Here is a 16,148-nt window from a genome sequence, read left to right on the forward strand (position 1 = left end):
CGTCCCTGGGTCGGCACGAACCACCAATACCCAATAAAACTGGCTTCTGATCTAAATTCGGATATCCCTGTATCTCCATCATCATTAACTCCCCTGGGCGGAGGGAAAAGTTTGGAGAGATTCCTTTCCCTTATCTTTGTCCTGCTGTGATTTGATTGGTAATAAATTCACTCCCTGTGCCGATGCTGGGTCTATTTTGCCAATGCCGATGCTCTGGGCGGGATCACTCCCATTCCTGCTCTCAACTCCCAGGCCTCTCCACAGCCAATCAGAGAATGTGATGAACAAGAGTCAGCCAATCAGAGAGAGCAGGTCTGATGACTCACCACTTGCTGGGCAGACCCTCAGCACCCAGTGTTCCTCACCTGGCCCTCACCCTCCCTGCCCAGTCACGCCCCAATACTCCCTGCCCAATCACAGGAGGTCTCAGCCAGGTGCAAGGCCACCGGAAGGGGCTGTGGCTGCCACCAGCTCAGGAGCTCTGTGGGCAGAGAAAAGGGGGTGACACCGGGACTGGGGACACTCACAGGGCGTCCCTTAATTACGCCTCCATTTGTGTTGGCTCAAGTGAGAGCTTCCGGAGAATCTCTTCCCACACACAGGACACTCATTGGGCCTCTCCATAGTGAGGATGTGCCTGTGGGTGACAAGGGTGGAGTTGTGCCTGAAGCCCTTCCCGCAATCGGGGCAGCGGAAGGGCCTCTCCTCTGTGTGAATCTGCTGAGGTACTGAAGCACGGACAGACAACTCTTCAACTAATTAAAGCTGAAAAGAAGGGTATTTTATTGCAGTTCTGGACACATGAGGAATCATTTCCAAATGCAGGTGCAAGGAGTTGCAGACTCCTGCTCTCTATTTATACAGAAAAGGCTTTACATATCCAAGCAGTTTCTAAGGAGGTGTAGTATATAATCATTATCTGCCCACTTTGTATTATAATCAGCTGAATACCTAATATGGCTGCACAATTGCACTCGCTTAAGTTGGGTCTGTGGGATTTTGAAATAAGGGAGTGGGCGTATGGGAAGAAGAAAGCTCTCTTTCTCATGGTAAACTCTTCACCCATGGCCAGTTGGCAGGACTTTTTGATCTGCTGGTCATGCCCCAAGCCACTCCGAACTGTTTGATTATTCTTAAGGCAAGATATTTCCATGGTCTCTGCTTCTTCACAATTGCTACATCTACCCCTGCCACTCCTAGCTTTACTTTTCAAATATATTTGTTACTCTTTCACTAAGGTATGTGAGTTTTGCTAGCTAACTTAGCTTCTTAACCAATTTTAAAATCTTAGCTCAAATATGTAATCTTCTACTATCTCACTTGTACTCCCAGCTGGCCCCTTGACTCATCCACACTTTTCAATAACTGTAAATACATTTCCAGCTCACCCCTTGACTCATTATGATGAGATTGCAGCTGCTCAGAAACCACTTCCTACACTCAGGACACTCATAGGGCCTCTCCCCAGTGTGGACCTTGCAGTGATTGATGAGGTTGGAGCCCCACCCAAAGCCCTTCCCACACTCCCCACATTTGTAGGGCTGTGTCCCCATGTGGACCGCCTGGTGCTGGATCATGTCTGAGCTCCAGAGCTCTGGCTGAAGCCCTTCCCACCTTCCAAGCACTTGTGGGGTTTCTGCCAGCCATGAGTTGTCTCCGCCACCTCTGAGTTCCAAATGGATCTCCAGCTGCCTTCTGGATACAGGGGGCATCTTTCCTCCTCACAGCTCCCAGGGCTGAGTTTGCAACTCCTCCTTATATGGCATCTCCAGGGCTTATCCTCCCCATTGGATTCCCATTCCATAGAGCTGCTGAAAACTGCCTCTTCCATGAGGTTCTGCAGCAGGGATTTGCTCTCCCTGGTCTCTGTCTGCAGCTCAGTGTCTGGGGTAAGAAAAGGAAAGGAAGGAATGAGGAAGAAAGAAGGACAGAATGAGAAAGGGAAGGAGCTATGGAAAAGGACAGGATGGGATGTGCCTCTGTGCCAGAGGGAAGGGGAAGGAGATCCCCCCAGTTCATCCCTGGCAGGACGGCATTGGTAGTGGGGTTGTCCTGCAGCCAGGGAAAATGTTGGGCTGAGACATGGAGCAGAGGAGAGGGGGAAAGGGGCAGCGACTTCCTTCTCACCTGCCTCATGTCCCATGCCATCTTCCTTTTCCTCGCAGCCTCCTCCATCTCCATCCAGACAAAGTTTGGGATTGACAAATCCTGGCTTGGGGGAAAAACAACATGTGAGACCCTTGGTCCTGCTTCCCAAGCCCAGCTCGAGAAGTAACTGCCCTGTTCACAGGCAGGCAGGCCCAGACCCTGCTCATCTCCAGCTTCCCCCACCCCTGCAGGCTGCCAGGATCCCCCAGCTCCAGGATTGGCCTTTGCTGCTCTCCCCATTCTGATGCCAATCAGAGCCCCAAAATCAAGGTCCCCCCACAACAGGCACCACTGCCCCAGCCACTACAGACAGTTTGCCACAGGAATCTTCCACAATTCTCCAAAAGGCGTCTCACTTTTGGGGCCCTGTAAGATCCAAACATCCCCTCCTCTGTAAACAAACCCTCCCAGAGACCCCCAAATGGATTTGGGGTGAGCTGTCCCTCCCCACTCACCTGTGAGATCTGGGGCATTGATGCTGCCAGGACCAGGGGAGCTGCAGACTCAGTGGGAAAGCGGGAAAACCGTGGGGTTCTGCTGTGGCTCCTCCTCTTCCTCTTCCTGTTCCTGCTCTTCCTTTTCCCATCCTCCGCCTCCTCTCTCCCTCCTCTTCCTATTGCTCCTCGTCCCTGCCCACTCTAGATCCTACTTTCACACCCTTGTCTGTCCCACGGCTGCAGCGTTTGGGTGGAGGGAACCAGAGAACTTCCCATGAGCCCCCCAGCGATGGGCAGGGGGCTTGGGAACCCACCCAGTGCAGATCCTTTCCCCTCCAGAGCCCCAGGGAATCACTCCAGGGATCAAGCAGTGGGGACACAATAGGATCCCCACAGAACCACCCTTCTTCGATCCCATCCCTAACTTTCCCTCCACTCTCCCATCATTCCCCCAACCCAAGAACCTCTCCCAACTCAATTTGGGGATCCCATCCTGTAGTGAAACCCTCAGGTTTAGCCACAGCCCCGTGGAGAATCTGAATAATAGAAATGCTCACACAATAGCAAAGAATCTTCCTGACTCCAGGGACATCCACCCTATAACCTATCCCTATAGCCATGTAAGGCAATATCTTGTTAACCTTACTATTGGTTACTTATGGTCCCTCTAACCTTTTGCCATCCGTCAGGACTGGAACCGGGCCAAGGTTATAAAAGTAGCATACTGTACCCCTACTAACTCGGAAGAAGTGCTGAGACTCTTCACGAACCCCTCCAATAAAGCCATACATGTGGAACAGCTGGCGTCTTCTCCTTCTCCTCTCTCTACCGTCTGCTGGAGCCTCAAGTCAAGGGAAAGCTACCTAGCAAGCAAAGCTGAAATCATAAGAGCTGGCTAATCACTAAGAGCTGAATATTCGGTGCTTGCTAGGGGCTGACCCGTGGCCTTGGTCTGATCGAGCTGGCTTCTGGCACTCAGTCCCCTTGGGCGCTGAGCTCTAGAGCTGTCATAGCTTGCCCTAGAATAAGACCAATTAAGGCTCATTTACCATCCCTCTCCCACTTTGAATCCTCTTTTCCCCTGCACTCCTACCCCTTTCCCATCGTGCCTTCAGTTCCACCTCTTGTCCCTGTGTTTGGTTTTGGGGGATCCAGGCCCCTCCTGCTCAGTCTCAAGGGATCACATCCCCCTTTTCCCTCAATTCATGCAGCTCCTGGATGATTTTTCCTGGGAGCAATCCCTGAGTTTTGGGACTTTTGGGCTGTAGCTAAGAAGTGTGACAGCTCTGTCTGGCGCGCCCCTCCCTGTTGTGGTCTCTCAGCTGCCCCTGACACCCTGGGGGCGCTGGGATTTCCCTCCTGGGACAAGAATGTTCATCCCCTTCCAGGAGCCCAATGCCTGGCTGGGGCTTCAGGTCAGGGGGTCCTTGAGCAGCTGCCCCAGAACCTCCCCCTGGGTCACCCAGCAGAGCCAGAGCCACTTGGCCTGGGTTCCCCAAAGGCCTCAGCAAGCTCCAGGACCCTCCCAGGAACCCTCAACTCCCTCCAACCCAGCATCCCCCACATGCCCTATAAGTTTTCCCCATGGCACTGGCCATGGCCATGTCCCCACAAGTCGCTGGCCATGTCCCAACATGTCCTCACCCATGGCTGTCTCCCCACCATGTTTCCATCCCTGTCATTGTTCCCCACATCTCCATCCATGCCCGTGTCCACACATGTCCCCATGAATGGCTATGGCCCCCTCCATGTCCATGTGTCCCTATGTCAGTCTCCATGTCTGTGTCCCACCATATCTGTGTTGTACCATGACCACAGCCATGTCTTTGTTCAATGTCTACTTTTACCTCAAGATTAGATATTTTAAAGGCATGAAGAGAAATTTTAAAAAAATCAAGACCATAACAAAAGGATTTCAGTGTCCATGCTGGCTGAGGATCCACGTGCTTGGGCAGAAGGCAAGAACCGTTTCTGGTGGAGTTTCTATCCCACTGTCTCCAAAATCTTGGTCTTTTCCCCAGTTTTTCATCATTTGGCTACGGAAGACACCCTTGGGCAATAGGAAATGAAAATCGTGGAATCCCTGAAGTTGGAAAAGACCTTGTCCCAGTTCAGGACAAATTTGGGAGAGAACCCCCAAAGGGGTTCCTCTAGACAGCAGACTGAATTGGCCCCTCCCCCAACTGGTTCAGGAAAAATAAAAGACCTCCTTGAAGAAAAGTGGAAAAACCTGTTTATTATGCAATAAAACCTAAACAGTATTAAACAATAAAACCTCTTGCTGCTCTAAAAGAGAAACAAACTCACGAAGTCCCTTCTGTGGGCTGTAGCTTGGCTCACTCAGTCTCTTATCAGTCCCTCTGGTGCTGGAAATGCAACGGCCCAGGCCCGGCCTGGTGGGCCACAGGTGTGAGCTGCCAGTGCTCCCCTGGGTGTTCAGGCCAGAGCAGGTTTAAACAGGTCCAAAGAAAAGGGAAAAAACCCCACAGTCCAGGGAACTCCTTTGCCTCAGCTAGCTAAAACTAACTAAAAGCAAAGGAGAGCTCTGTCCCACTGTCTGTCCAACTGCAGACAACACAGTGCAGGAGCAGGAATGTGGAGGAGTGAGTGCCGAGTCTGAAAACAAACTCCGTGCTTCTTCTCTCCCCCTTTCACTCTCAGGACAAGTCCTAAAGGTACAAAACTTATTATTCAGCATAAACAGAACAGACTGGGGAAACAAGAATCATATAGTCCAGTCCACCCTGAACATAACTTCAACACCATTCAGTACTAGCTCATGTTACCAGAAGATAGGAATGAATGCAAAAGATTTTATGTGGTTGAAAGTCGAAATCTGTTGTCCCCAAGGAATTCCCATTGTTGGTCTGTGTCCCAATGGATGTTCCTGCTGCTGCATTTATCTAGCTGCCCACAGGGAACCAGGAAGATGTGAAGCCTCCAAGCCAGGTGTCTTTCCAACACAGATCAGCAGGACCATGGATCACCAGGGCTCTGCCCAACAACTGTCACTGGGGATCATCCAACGTGGATCCTCTCATGGGGGATGGAGCTGGAGCAGCACACAAAGCTCTTCCCACACTTGGGGCACTCGCAGGGCTTCCCTCAGTGGCGCCTCCGTTGGTGTTCTGTCAAGTGAGAGCTCTGTGAGAATCTCATCCCACACTCCCAACACTCGTAGGGCCTCTCCCCAGTGTGGATGCGCCGGTGGATGGTGAGTTTGCAGTTTTGCTTGAAGCCCTTCCCGCAGTCGGGGCAGCGGAACGGCCTCTCCTCCGTGTGAATCCGCTCATGTTTGAGGAGATCGCAGCTCCTGTGAAACCTCTTCCCACACTCAGGACACTCGTAGGGCCTCTCCCCAGTGTGGGTACGCTGGTGTTTTCTCAGGTCAGAGTTCCACCCAAAGCTCTTCCCACATTCCAAGCAGCTGTAGGGCCGTTCCCCTGTGTGGATCACCTGGTGCCGAATCAGGGCTGAGCTTCCTCTGAAGCTCTTCCCACATTCCCCACACTCAAAGGGCTTCTCCCCAGTGTGGATCATGTGGTGCTGCACCAGGTAGCCCTTCTGCCTGAAGCTCATCCCACACTTCCCACACTCATAGGGCTTTTCCTCAGTGTGGATCACCTGGTGCTGGATCAGTTGGTCCCTCTGCCTGAAGCTCATCCCACATTCCCCACACTCCAAGGGCTTCTCCCCGGTGTGGATCCTCTGGTGCTGGATCAGGACGGAGTTGTGGCTGAAACTCCTCCCACACTCCTCACACTCAAATGGCCTCTCCCCAGTGTGGATCACCTGGTGCTGCCTCAGGGTGGAGCTCCAGCTGAAACACTTCCCACATTCCAAGCATCTGTGTGGCTTCTCCCTGACATGAGGCTTCTTCACCAGCTCTGAGCTCTGGCTGGATCGCAGGATGCATTCCTGGCTCACGGGGCCTCTTTCCTCCCCAGAGCTCCCTGGGCAGGGTTTGCTGCCCCTCTTCATGAGGTACATTTGGGGCTTTTCCTCCTCCTCCATCAGGCCACGCCCTGGGAATGAAAAATCCTGGTTTGAGGAAAAAACTCAAGAGGAGAGCAGCTTGGACTGGAAAAACCTCCATGTCCAAGTTCATCTAGGAAAGGCATTGGGCATCTTGTGTCTGTAAGAACCTCCAAAACACCAAGATTCAGCACAGAAATCCTCTAAAGATCAAGATGCAAGTCTAAAATTTCCCAAACGTCAATATTCAGCAAAAACTCCTGCCAAAATAAAGAGATTCAGCCCTCACAAAAAAACAAAAGCACCAACATTTGCCTAATAAAGCTCAGAAACATCAAGATTCAGCCCCCATGAAAATCATGGATTAGCCCTACCCCGGTCACCTGATGCATCTAGGGGCACAAAGCTCCTGGGGCTGTGGGGGAGGCTGCAGATACAGGGAGGAGTAGAACCTTGTGGTGCCACCTCTTTCTGCTCCTCCTTCTCCTCTGTCCCTGCTCTTCCTCACACTCCTCTTCCTCCTACAACTCCTCCTTCTCCTGCACAATCCCACCTTTTCCTCCCACGTGCAGCATTTGACCAGTTCGTTCCTCAACCCTGCTTCTCCTTCCCTTCTCCGCCTGCCCCAGGCCCAGCTCCCACTGCCGGCTCCCTCTTCCCCCCAAACCCACAGCATCCCACGGCAGGGGCAGGGATGGAGCTGGGGCAGGTCGGGCTGGGGCAGCGCTGGGCTCTCGGCCGCTCCCGCCCGCACTCGGTCCCCACTGCAGCCGCTCCCGCCAGGACAGTGCGGGGGGGCCCGGCCTTGGCGCTGCCCCACTCCCACCTCCCCAGATCCCCCTCAAGGGGGGCACACAGATGGGGAACGCTAGGAGCTGCAGGTCTGCCCGGCAACTGCTGAGTCATCAGCGCCATGTGCTATGATTGGCTGAGCACTGCCTGAGGGTGGGGCTGCAGCAAGGGGGGACACCCTGCTCCAGGGGGGACGTCCAACAAATGGGGAACCTCCATGAAAGGAAGAAGAGGAAAGTGTCTTTACAAACAGATGCTGTGAATCTGCTCAGAGATAGAGCCAGGAACTTGTACATAAGGAAGCGACAGGAGAAGCCATCATTTTCAGAAAACGTTATTAATTGATGACACAGACTGCTGCTCAGCCAAGGTCCTGCTAAACTCATGAACTTCGAGAAGAACAAAGACTTCACAGAGCCATGATAACCGTTTGCTACATAAAAATAGGGAGCATATCAAGGGGATATGTAGTAGGTGGATTGGGAAGTCTGTTCCTTTTAAGTACTCCACCCAATGGGGAAAGGAAGAGGGAGATGCAGCTGAGAAAATTAGGATGATCAGGAGGCTGTGTCCTCCAACAACTGGAGAGACTCCATAGGAAATGTCCCATGGCCTCTGCCTTTCTTTAGGAATTAAATTACTTTTACAGGACTCGTCTGTCTGCTTTGTGGACAGAAACCTCTGGTGATGTCAAGTTTTCCACACACCTTGGGACGCGTCTGGAATTCCTTCCACCATATGTAGCAGCGGGCAGTGAGTGCAGCTGAAGGTGCCTCACCCAGTTTGGGTGATCGGCTCCCTTGGGGGACAGCAGCACGTGGGATTGATTGGGTACCTGAGTGAGCAGGAGACAGACGAGTGACACATCAGGGCGGGCTCTGAAGAGTGAGCAGGGAGAGAGCACTGAAAATCTCATCAGTGAGTGCACTGGGATCTTTGGGGAGTGAACATGGCAGGGCACCCATGCAGGGTAGAAAAGAGAAAGCCAGGAAGGGGGTCCTGTGCCAAAGGGATGATGATCCCAAACTATCTCTGAAGGGTCCCTTCCGAGAAGTTGAGGGAGTTTGCACATTTCCCCAGAGGTAATTAAGGACTTGGACACCCAGAGAGGCAATAAGGGAAGCGGAGAAGGGATTTAGACAACAGGGGATGGATGGATGGATAGTGTTGGTTTGACTGGGAAGAGACTGGGTGAAGAGGAGTGTGCAGCAATACGGTTAAGGCAAGAAGCAGCAAGAGGAATCTATGTGGTAAGAAAAAGAAAAGAGGAGGAAGAGAAAAATACTGAGGATTGAGATGTTTTTCAGCAGGGTCTTATCCACAACCTTTGTCAGCTGATCATTCGTATCCCTGGTTTCCAGGAGAGGAAAACAAGGAGGTCAGGGTTTCAGGGGGTTTCTCTGTGGGGGGCAGCGGCAGCACCGGGCGCAGAGCTGCGGCACCGGGAGCACGGGCTGGGGGCCTGTGGGGAGCTGCGGGGCCGGGCCGGGGCTGTGGGGCAGCCGGGGCTCAGCGCCGGGCGCTGCCTGACCCCACCAGCCCCGGGCAGGGCCGGCAGCGGCCCCCGGCCCCCAGGAGGCTGCGGGACGCCCCGGCCGCTGCCCGGCCCCGTGCAGCTGCCGGCCCTGCCCGCCGGGGGGCGCCTTTGGACACTGCGGCAGGACAGGGAGCGGCTCTGGGCTACGGGCTGGGGAGGGCACCCTGAGCACAGGGAGGAGGAGCAAGGAACACCTGGGAAAGGCGGATTATAAGGGAAGGATCAAGATATTCTTTGGGTCGCTGGAAAACAAATGATTTTGCAGAAAGCTCAGCAGCTGTCAGAGGATGAGCACCCACAGGCACTGAGGGGGCTGCAGGAGGGGCACAAGAAGGCCCTGCAGCACTTGGGCACAAAGGCACAGCAGGTGAATGCAAGAAGGGAGCAGCAAAAGGCCAAGCTGAAGGCAAAGGCCAGGGCACAGTTCCTACAGCCCCTGAGGGATCAACCCCAGGGCCCAAGGGGGCCCCAGCACCCAGGGCATGGCTCGGCCACAAGCACCTGGCACAGGCATTGCCCTCCTCGGCAGGGGAGAGCCCACCCAAACAGCCCCTGGCAAGGAACCAGGGCTCCAGCTGCAGGGCACAAGGACACTGCAAGCACAGACAGCAGCACCCTCAGCACCAGCAAGTCCACCCCTTGATGGACATGGATTGGCAGGGCTGTCACAGCTCCTATCACACCAGGGACCCTCCACACTGCAGCCCTTGAGAACATTCAGGGTGGGTCTGCATTGAGGGGAGGCATTTCCTGATGGACACAGGGGCCTCTCAATCCACTCTGAATCTTAGACCTAAAGGGGAAAACAGTAAAGGAATATTTTAATTTTTAAGGGAATGAGTGGGAAAGATGAGCAGGTATGATTTGTTCAACCACTATTAGAAGCTGTGGGGGATAGGTTTGAAATAAATTAATTTTTTTTTTCCTCCAGTGATTGTAATTAACTAGGAAGGAATTTGAGAGCTGGATTTTAATACTGTAAAAGGGGATACAGAGGCTAATTCTGTTCTATCTTTGTGCCAAAACCTGACAAGGCCTATGCTGAAGTGAACCCAGAAGTGTGGGAAGCCCCAGAAAAATACAGACAATTTGATATGGAGCCTCCCCAAATGACTTTGAAGCAACCAGGACAAGAAGTGTCTAAAATCAATACCCTGTTCCAAGAGAGGGAAGGAAGGGCTGACAGCCTGGTATTGAGCCCCTGTTAAAGGCAGGGGTTTGGAGCCAGGGATCTCTCCCTACAACACTCCTATCCTGCCAGTCAACAAACTGGATGGATGGACACAAGGAGGAATCACAGAATTTTCAAGTGTTAAAATGAAGATTAACTGAGGTGGCTGAGCTGGGCCTTCCAGACAGGGAAAAAGAATTTGCATTATAGGCAGATATTAAACAGGGTCATGCCAAATGAATTCTTGTGTTAAAATGTTTAACACAGTGGCCAGAGTGGCCTCAATGTCTGCAGAATTGTGCAGCCACAGCTTCCATAGGAACTGAGGCCTGAAAACTGATGACAACAGTAAGATCTCCTACAGTTCAAGTCTGGCATCAAGTAAAACTTTGACAATCAAAAGAGCCTCTACATGGATGAGCAGGGCTCGGTTGTTACAGTATGAAACTTCTCCAATGGCACAGGAGGATTTAGAACTGAGGACAGGGCAAGGGTTTAACCCAGCCTCCTGTTTGAACAGCCTGGAGAGGGGCTGGCAAGGAACCCAGGACTGCACTCAAGGGACAGAGCTCCAGACCCAGGCTGGGACAGATTGATGATGGGACATTCCCTGGCCTGAGGGAGAAAATGTGTTTGTGGAGGGCTCTGCAAGGGCAGCAGAAGGGAAAAGAGCTACAAGACAGGCTGTTATTAAGGAAGGGCAATCAGACACAGCGCAGGTCACCGCCCCGTGCTCAGCTCAACCCGCGCAGCTGTGGGTGCCTGTGAGAGCCTGGCACTGAAATGCCCTGAGCAGGAAGGCTTCAATATCTTCTGCTGACATCATGGCACCTAACAGGGGGGCAAAAGCAATTCTGACTGCTTCAGCAATCACTGCATCAATTATACAGGTATTTTAAAAAAGAATAATTTCAAATTTAATTTATTAAAAAAAATTATTTCTCTAATTGTGCTTCTTTTCCCTTTGCTTTGGGGAAAGGAGTCTTGAATTATTTTTTATAGGATGTGACAGCATTCAATAGAGATGAGCTTAACATGTTAATAGACTGGGAACAGCCCAACAAACACCCACAGAGATAACGACCAGCCACAAAACATCAACATTGCCCAGCAGCAGCAAACAGCAACCAACAGCTACCCCAGGCACTGCCCCCGGCAGAGCTGGAGACACCTGGGCTGGAAAAGGCTGAGAAGGAAATCCAGGAGTGTGGACTGAATTCACATCAGAGGGGAAGAAATCCGGGTCCAACAGGAAACCAAATACTAAGAGCAACCCAACTTCTAAACAATGAATATTAAACCAATGGATTTATATTGTGTCAGACTGTAGAAAGTTCAGGATAAATCTAGTAAAACTCACATGTTATGGAATGATTTTTCTCTACACAGCCTGGCTATATGCGGATGAAATTATTTCTGTTGCACATCCTGGCCAGAATCAAGTAATGCCTTGATTATCTAACACTAAAAATATTGTTGGAGAGTTTTTGCTCTTCCTCCAGATTCAGTGCTAAGATTACAACATCAGAATGTTTTTTTCTTAACAATCTTACTTTAATATTGTCAGTTACGTTTGGACCAAGGTTCTGAGAGCCAATTTTTATTCTTCAGGGAAGTAGCAGAAATTTTTATTGCGGAAGGAGGTTTTTGTGTATGCGTATGCATAGCCCTTAGTGATGGCAAAATTTTGTTATGGGTTCTTCCATATTCACTTTAGGCTGCCTTTTAAAACCTAGAAGAGCATTAAAGGTGACCGTTTACCTTGTAAACAGTTAACAGAATATTGTTTAAAAAAAGCAGAAAAATAAAAGCAGTGGAGGGGAGGGAACACATGAGATACCAGATTGCTGCACTGGAACACAAGGTTCAGTTTAAGACTGCTGGGCAAAGTGTGGACAATGCACCTGGGTCTCTTGCCTGGGGCAGGAATTGGGCTGATTCCCTCTGCCCCTCACCCCAAGCTCTGCCTGCTGGCACTGATGGAATTTGCACAGCTCAAGGCAGAGCCCAGGGGGCTCTGACCTTGCAACAGAAACCGTGAAGCTGCAAAAGGAAACAGCAAAAGGAAAATGTTGTGAAAACTTCACTAAAATAAGTGGGGGGGAATCATCCCTCTGCCCACTCCAATATGTGCTGTCACTGTCTATGTTATATAGGGTGTATTCAGAGCACTGGGGATTTTTGCTGCCAAAAATTCAGGGAAATCGGTTGGGAATCCAAGGATTTGATGATTTAATTAGAGAAAAGTGGTCAATTGATGCAGCCCTGGCTCCTGAGGAAGGGCCCAAAAATGGGGAAAAGATGAACGGCCAGCAGAACAAATCCTGCAACACCATGGACCAGCCCCTGGGAACCCGAACCAATTCATATCAGGAGCCACAGAACCCATTTCTCATTTCAATGGCATCATTAGATTACAAGCTGCCCTTGCAATAATAACCAACCAGACAGCTCCAGCTCCTGACATTCCTGCTGACCAATCCACTGAAATGAGGAACACAACACTTAACCATAGGATGGGAACAGATCATCTGTTAGCAGAAGGAGGAGGAGTTTGTGGAAAATTAAATGACTCAAATTGCTGTTGGCAAGGAGATGACAATGGAAAAGTGGTGAAACAGAAAACAAAGGAAATAAGACAGCAGCTCAGGCACCAATCCAAACGTGGAAGGAATGGGAATGGGACACATTTTCGTGGCTCCCTGGCAGACCATGGGTTAAACAATAGCTGTTTCTCCTCTTATGTGCTACAGTAACTCTCATCTTTGTACCACGCGCCACACCTTGAGAGTGCAGCTCATTCAGTAGGTGAGCAAGGGGATTGTTATAGATGGGTAATATGATGATTGGCTCTTGGAATTAAGGGATGAATACTTTTGGTATGTTAAGAGAAGCTTTGCTGATGTATGGTTACGTTATTTTTGTTTGTAATTTGGACAACCTCTGTTCTCCTCGTTGTCCCTATCCCCTCCTGTAACGTTGCCACTGGAGAGCCTCGGTTGTCAGGGTTGTCGGGGTCACATGGAGGGAGGGCGGGCACATGTGCCCCCTTGCATAGGGCAGGCAGAAATGGGGAACACCGCACCTCCAATCGAGCTGCATGAAGTTCTCCATCAATGACGGCAAGGAAGTTGACTGGCATTTGGGAGGTGCCAGGGTTGACTGATGAGACACCAGCGTAGAAAAGGTGGAGCAGCCATTTAGTGGATGAGCATCTGGCAGATAGGCATGCTGGCAGCACTCTCCCTTTAACCTTATTCAGTCCTTTGTTTTGTTTGTTTCAGTTTAATAAAACTTTAAAATTTTAAAGTAAATAGTCATTTCTCACAGGTATGCACGTGGCAGCCAGGCCTCTTGATCCAGAAATGCCTAGGAAATGACAGGGAATGAGGTAATTGAAAATAATACCTAAACGAAAGAGGACCCAGTTAGAAAAAACAAGTCAATGTCAGAATCTGCTTGGAGATAGGGCCAGTGACTTGTAGTAACGGGAGAAACCATCAGTGTCAGAAAATGTTACTAATTAACACAGATTGCTGCTCAGACTAAGTGCCGCTGAAATCCTGAGCATCGAGAAGAAAAAAGACTTAACAGAGCCACGAATATCGGATGTTATATGGGGGGGAGGGTTTGCATCGTAAGGGAGATATGCAGTTCGCGCATCAGGAAGTCTGAACCTTCCAAGTACCTCAGCCAGTGGCAAAGGGAGAGGGAGATGAGGATGGGGAAATATAAAGGAGCCTGCATTTAAGAGACACCTGAAGGAAATTGCCCAAGGCCACTCCCTCTGCTCAGCAATAAAGTCACTTTTACAGGACTCCTCTGTCTCCTCTGGGCACAAAAACCTCCGGCCAAGGCAATTTCCCCGCACAGCCCCGGGCACGGGGCAGCCCCCTCTGTCCCAGCCACAGCAACCGGGCCGAGCCAGCGCTGCTCCGGCAGCGGCTCCTGCCGAGGCAGCGGCCGCAAGGAGACCGCGGGCAGCCGCTCCCGCAGCGCCCTCACGCCAGCGGCAACACGGGCCGGACACGGCACAACGAACCTGCCCGAGCCCCCTGCCGCCCCCGAGGCCCGCAGCCAGCCCCGAGCCCCCGCACAACCCAGCGCGGCTCCCACCTGCGCTGCGGCCGCCTCCGAGCTCCGCCGCCGCCTCACCGCGCTCCGGCCGCTGCCGCCGCTCCCGGCCCGCACACACGCACCGACAAGGGCGCCGCTGCCGAGCCGCGACCGCTCTCAGCCCGCCACCGGGGCCCTGCTCCGCCCCGCTCCCACCAATCAGCGCGCCACAACCACGACTGACGGCACCACCGCCCAATCGCAGCCAGGGGCGGGCTCTGCACACGGCACAGCCCCGCCCCTCGCTCTCCGGGCCCCCTGGGCTGCGTGAGGGCGGAGGCGGAGCTGAGGGACAGCCTTAGAACGGGCCCGGGCCCGAGGGGATTGAGCTTGAAAACACAAATAAACTTCTCCGCAGCTCCTGCCACGGCATTCTCGACACTGCGGCTCCGGTGGCTCCGGCTCAGCGGGAAGCCCTGGAGCCTCACTTCTCCTACCACTAATTAGTGGCAGCAGTGCATCACTTTGATTTCCCTCAAAAAGGGAAAACTGCTCAAAACCTTTGTGGATAAGTGGGAGAGGGGAGAGATTTCTGACAGAGAACTTCAAAAACTCAGAGCAGGATAATGAGAAGTGAAGACCCTTAAATCCAGCTTTCCCCCACACCTCCCTCCTTCCAGCTGCACCTCCTACCCCGGCAGTGCCGCAGACAGGGAATGGGGCCGGGCTCTGTTCATGCCCCGGGGCTTCTCCCTCTGCTCAGGGACAGGAGTCGCTCCCCTGCTGCACCCTGGGCTCTCTCCCACCGGACACTTCTCCAGGAACTTCTCCAAGCTGAGTCCATCCCACAGGGCACAGCCCCCTCCAAGTGCTGCAGCGTGGGTCACTGTGCCCCGGGGTCAGTCCTGCCAGGACAGGCTGCTCCAGCGGGGCCCTCTGGCCGCGGGGTCACGGCCTCCTCTCAGGCATCGCTGTGCTCAGCGTGGCTGCTCCGGGGGCTGCAGGGGGATCTCTGCAGCCCCATGGATCTCTGCATCCGACACCGCCGTCTTTGGAGGTGCCAGGAATAGGCTGAGCTCTACCTGAAGCTCTTCTCACATTCCCCACACCCTTCCCAGCACAGGGAGGCTTTTTCCTCCTCACAGCTCCCCGGGCTGACAAGGAGAGACACGGAGAAGGGAAAAGGAAAAGGCAGAAGGAGAGGAGGGAACAAGGGAGGAAGGAGATGAGAAAGGAACATGTATGGATGTAGGACAGAATGAGGAGAAGAAGGAGGGCGGACAAGGAGAAGATGGGATTTGCCTCCATGGCAGAGGGAAGGGGAAGGAGATCCCCCCAGTCCAACCCTGGCAGGATGGCGTTGGCAGTGAGGCTGTCCTGCAGCGATGCTGGGCTGGGAGATGGAGCAGCAGAGAGGGGAAAGGGGCAGTGATTCCTCCTGCCCTGCCTGGCTGTCCCAGCCTGGAGCGTCCTGGTACTGCCGAGGCCCTTGGAGCGTCCGGCACTCCGGAGCCCGAAGCTCATGGCTGCTTTATAAAGCTGACAAAGTCGGCAGGATGGGCCTGGGTATGATCTGCAGCAAACTCGGTTTATTGGTACAGGAACAGGGCACAGAGCTGAACAGGGCCCAGGGACAAAGACACGGTGCAAGCTGAGGGCACAGGGGGTTTTTACATGGGGTAGTGAGGGTGGAGCTGAGGGTCAGGGTCCAATGGATATGGGGGAAAATGGTGCAGAGGAGGGGTTAAGGGTCGGGTCAGCTAATGGGGAAACAGGGGCAGAGGAATGCAGTAAATTAGGGCCAATGGAGGGACAGAGAGGGAGAACATTCTAGGGACTAAGCAGAGATGAGTAACATGGGTTGAACTAGGGTAATTAAGCCAACAGGCCAATGGGGTAACCTAACTTTGCATAAATGAGCATGTGCCTGCAAAGATCTGTGGGAGAAGCAAGCTTCTCACCATAACCTTGAAATCTATTCCTCCCTTTGGGGACCAGTCCTCCATGGGTGGGAGATTAAACTCTAATGGTA

General features: G+C 52.5%; 1 protein-coding gene and 1 long non-coding RNA gene across 2 annotated transcripts; both read right to left on the minus strand.

Annotated features, from left to right (window-relative positions):
• On the minus strand, positions 1-14,323 carry LOC141725925 (uncharacterized). The gene is made up of 3 exons (XR_012577493.1): positions 14,177-14,323; positions 2,128-2,212; positions 1-1,884 (listed from the first exon to the last, which is right to left on the minus strand). It is a non-coding gene; the product is annotated as an uncharacterized LOC141725925 (long non-coding RNA).
• On the minus strand, positions 4,802-11,544 carry LOC141725853 (uncharacterized). Its single transcript, XM_074530000.1, has 2 exons — positions 8,060-11,544; positions 4,802-6,610 (listed from the first exon to the last, which is right to left on the minus strand). The coding sequence occupies exons 1-2, from the start codon at positions 8,088-8,090 to the stop codon at positions 5,691-5,693; spliced, it is 951 nt and encodes a 316-aa protein (XP_074386101.1). The 5' UTR covers positions 8,091-11,544; the 3' UTR covers positions 4,802-5,690.
• Positions 14,324-16,148: the final 1,825 nt, after the last annotated feature.

This window comes from Zonotrichia albicollis, chromosome 31 (genome assembly GCF_047830755.1).
Source record: "Zonotrichia albicollis isolate bZonAlb1 chromosome 31, bZonAlb1.hap1, whole genome shotgun sequence".
Classification (NCBI taxonomy): Eukaryota; Metazoa; Chordata; class Aves; order Passeriformes; family Passerellidae; genus Zonotrichia; species Zonotrichia albicollis.

Bases quoted from the DNA above. Each gene is read 5' to 3' on its own strand.
- LOC141725853 (XM_074530000.1), bottom strand. From the start codon at position 8,090: ATGGTGGAAGGAATTCCAGACGCGTCCCAAG. The intron at 6,611-8,059 runs GTGTGTGGAAAA...TTTCATTCCCAG, and splicing joins AATTCCAGACGCGTCCCAAG to GGCGTGGCCTGATGGAGGAG.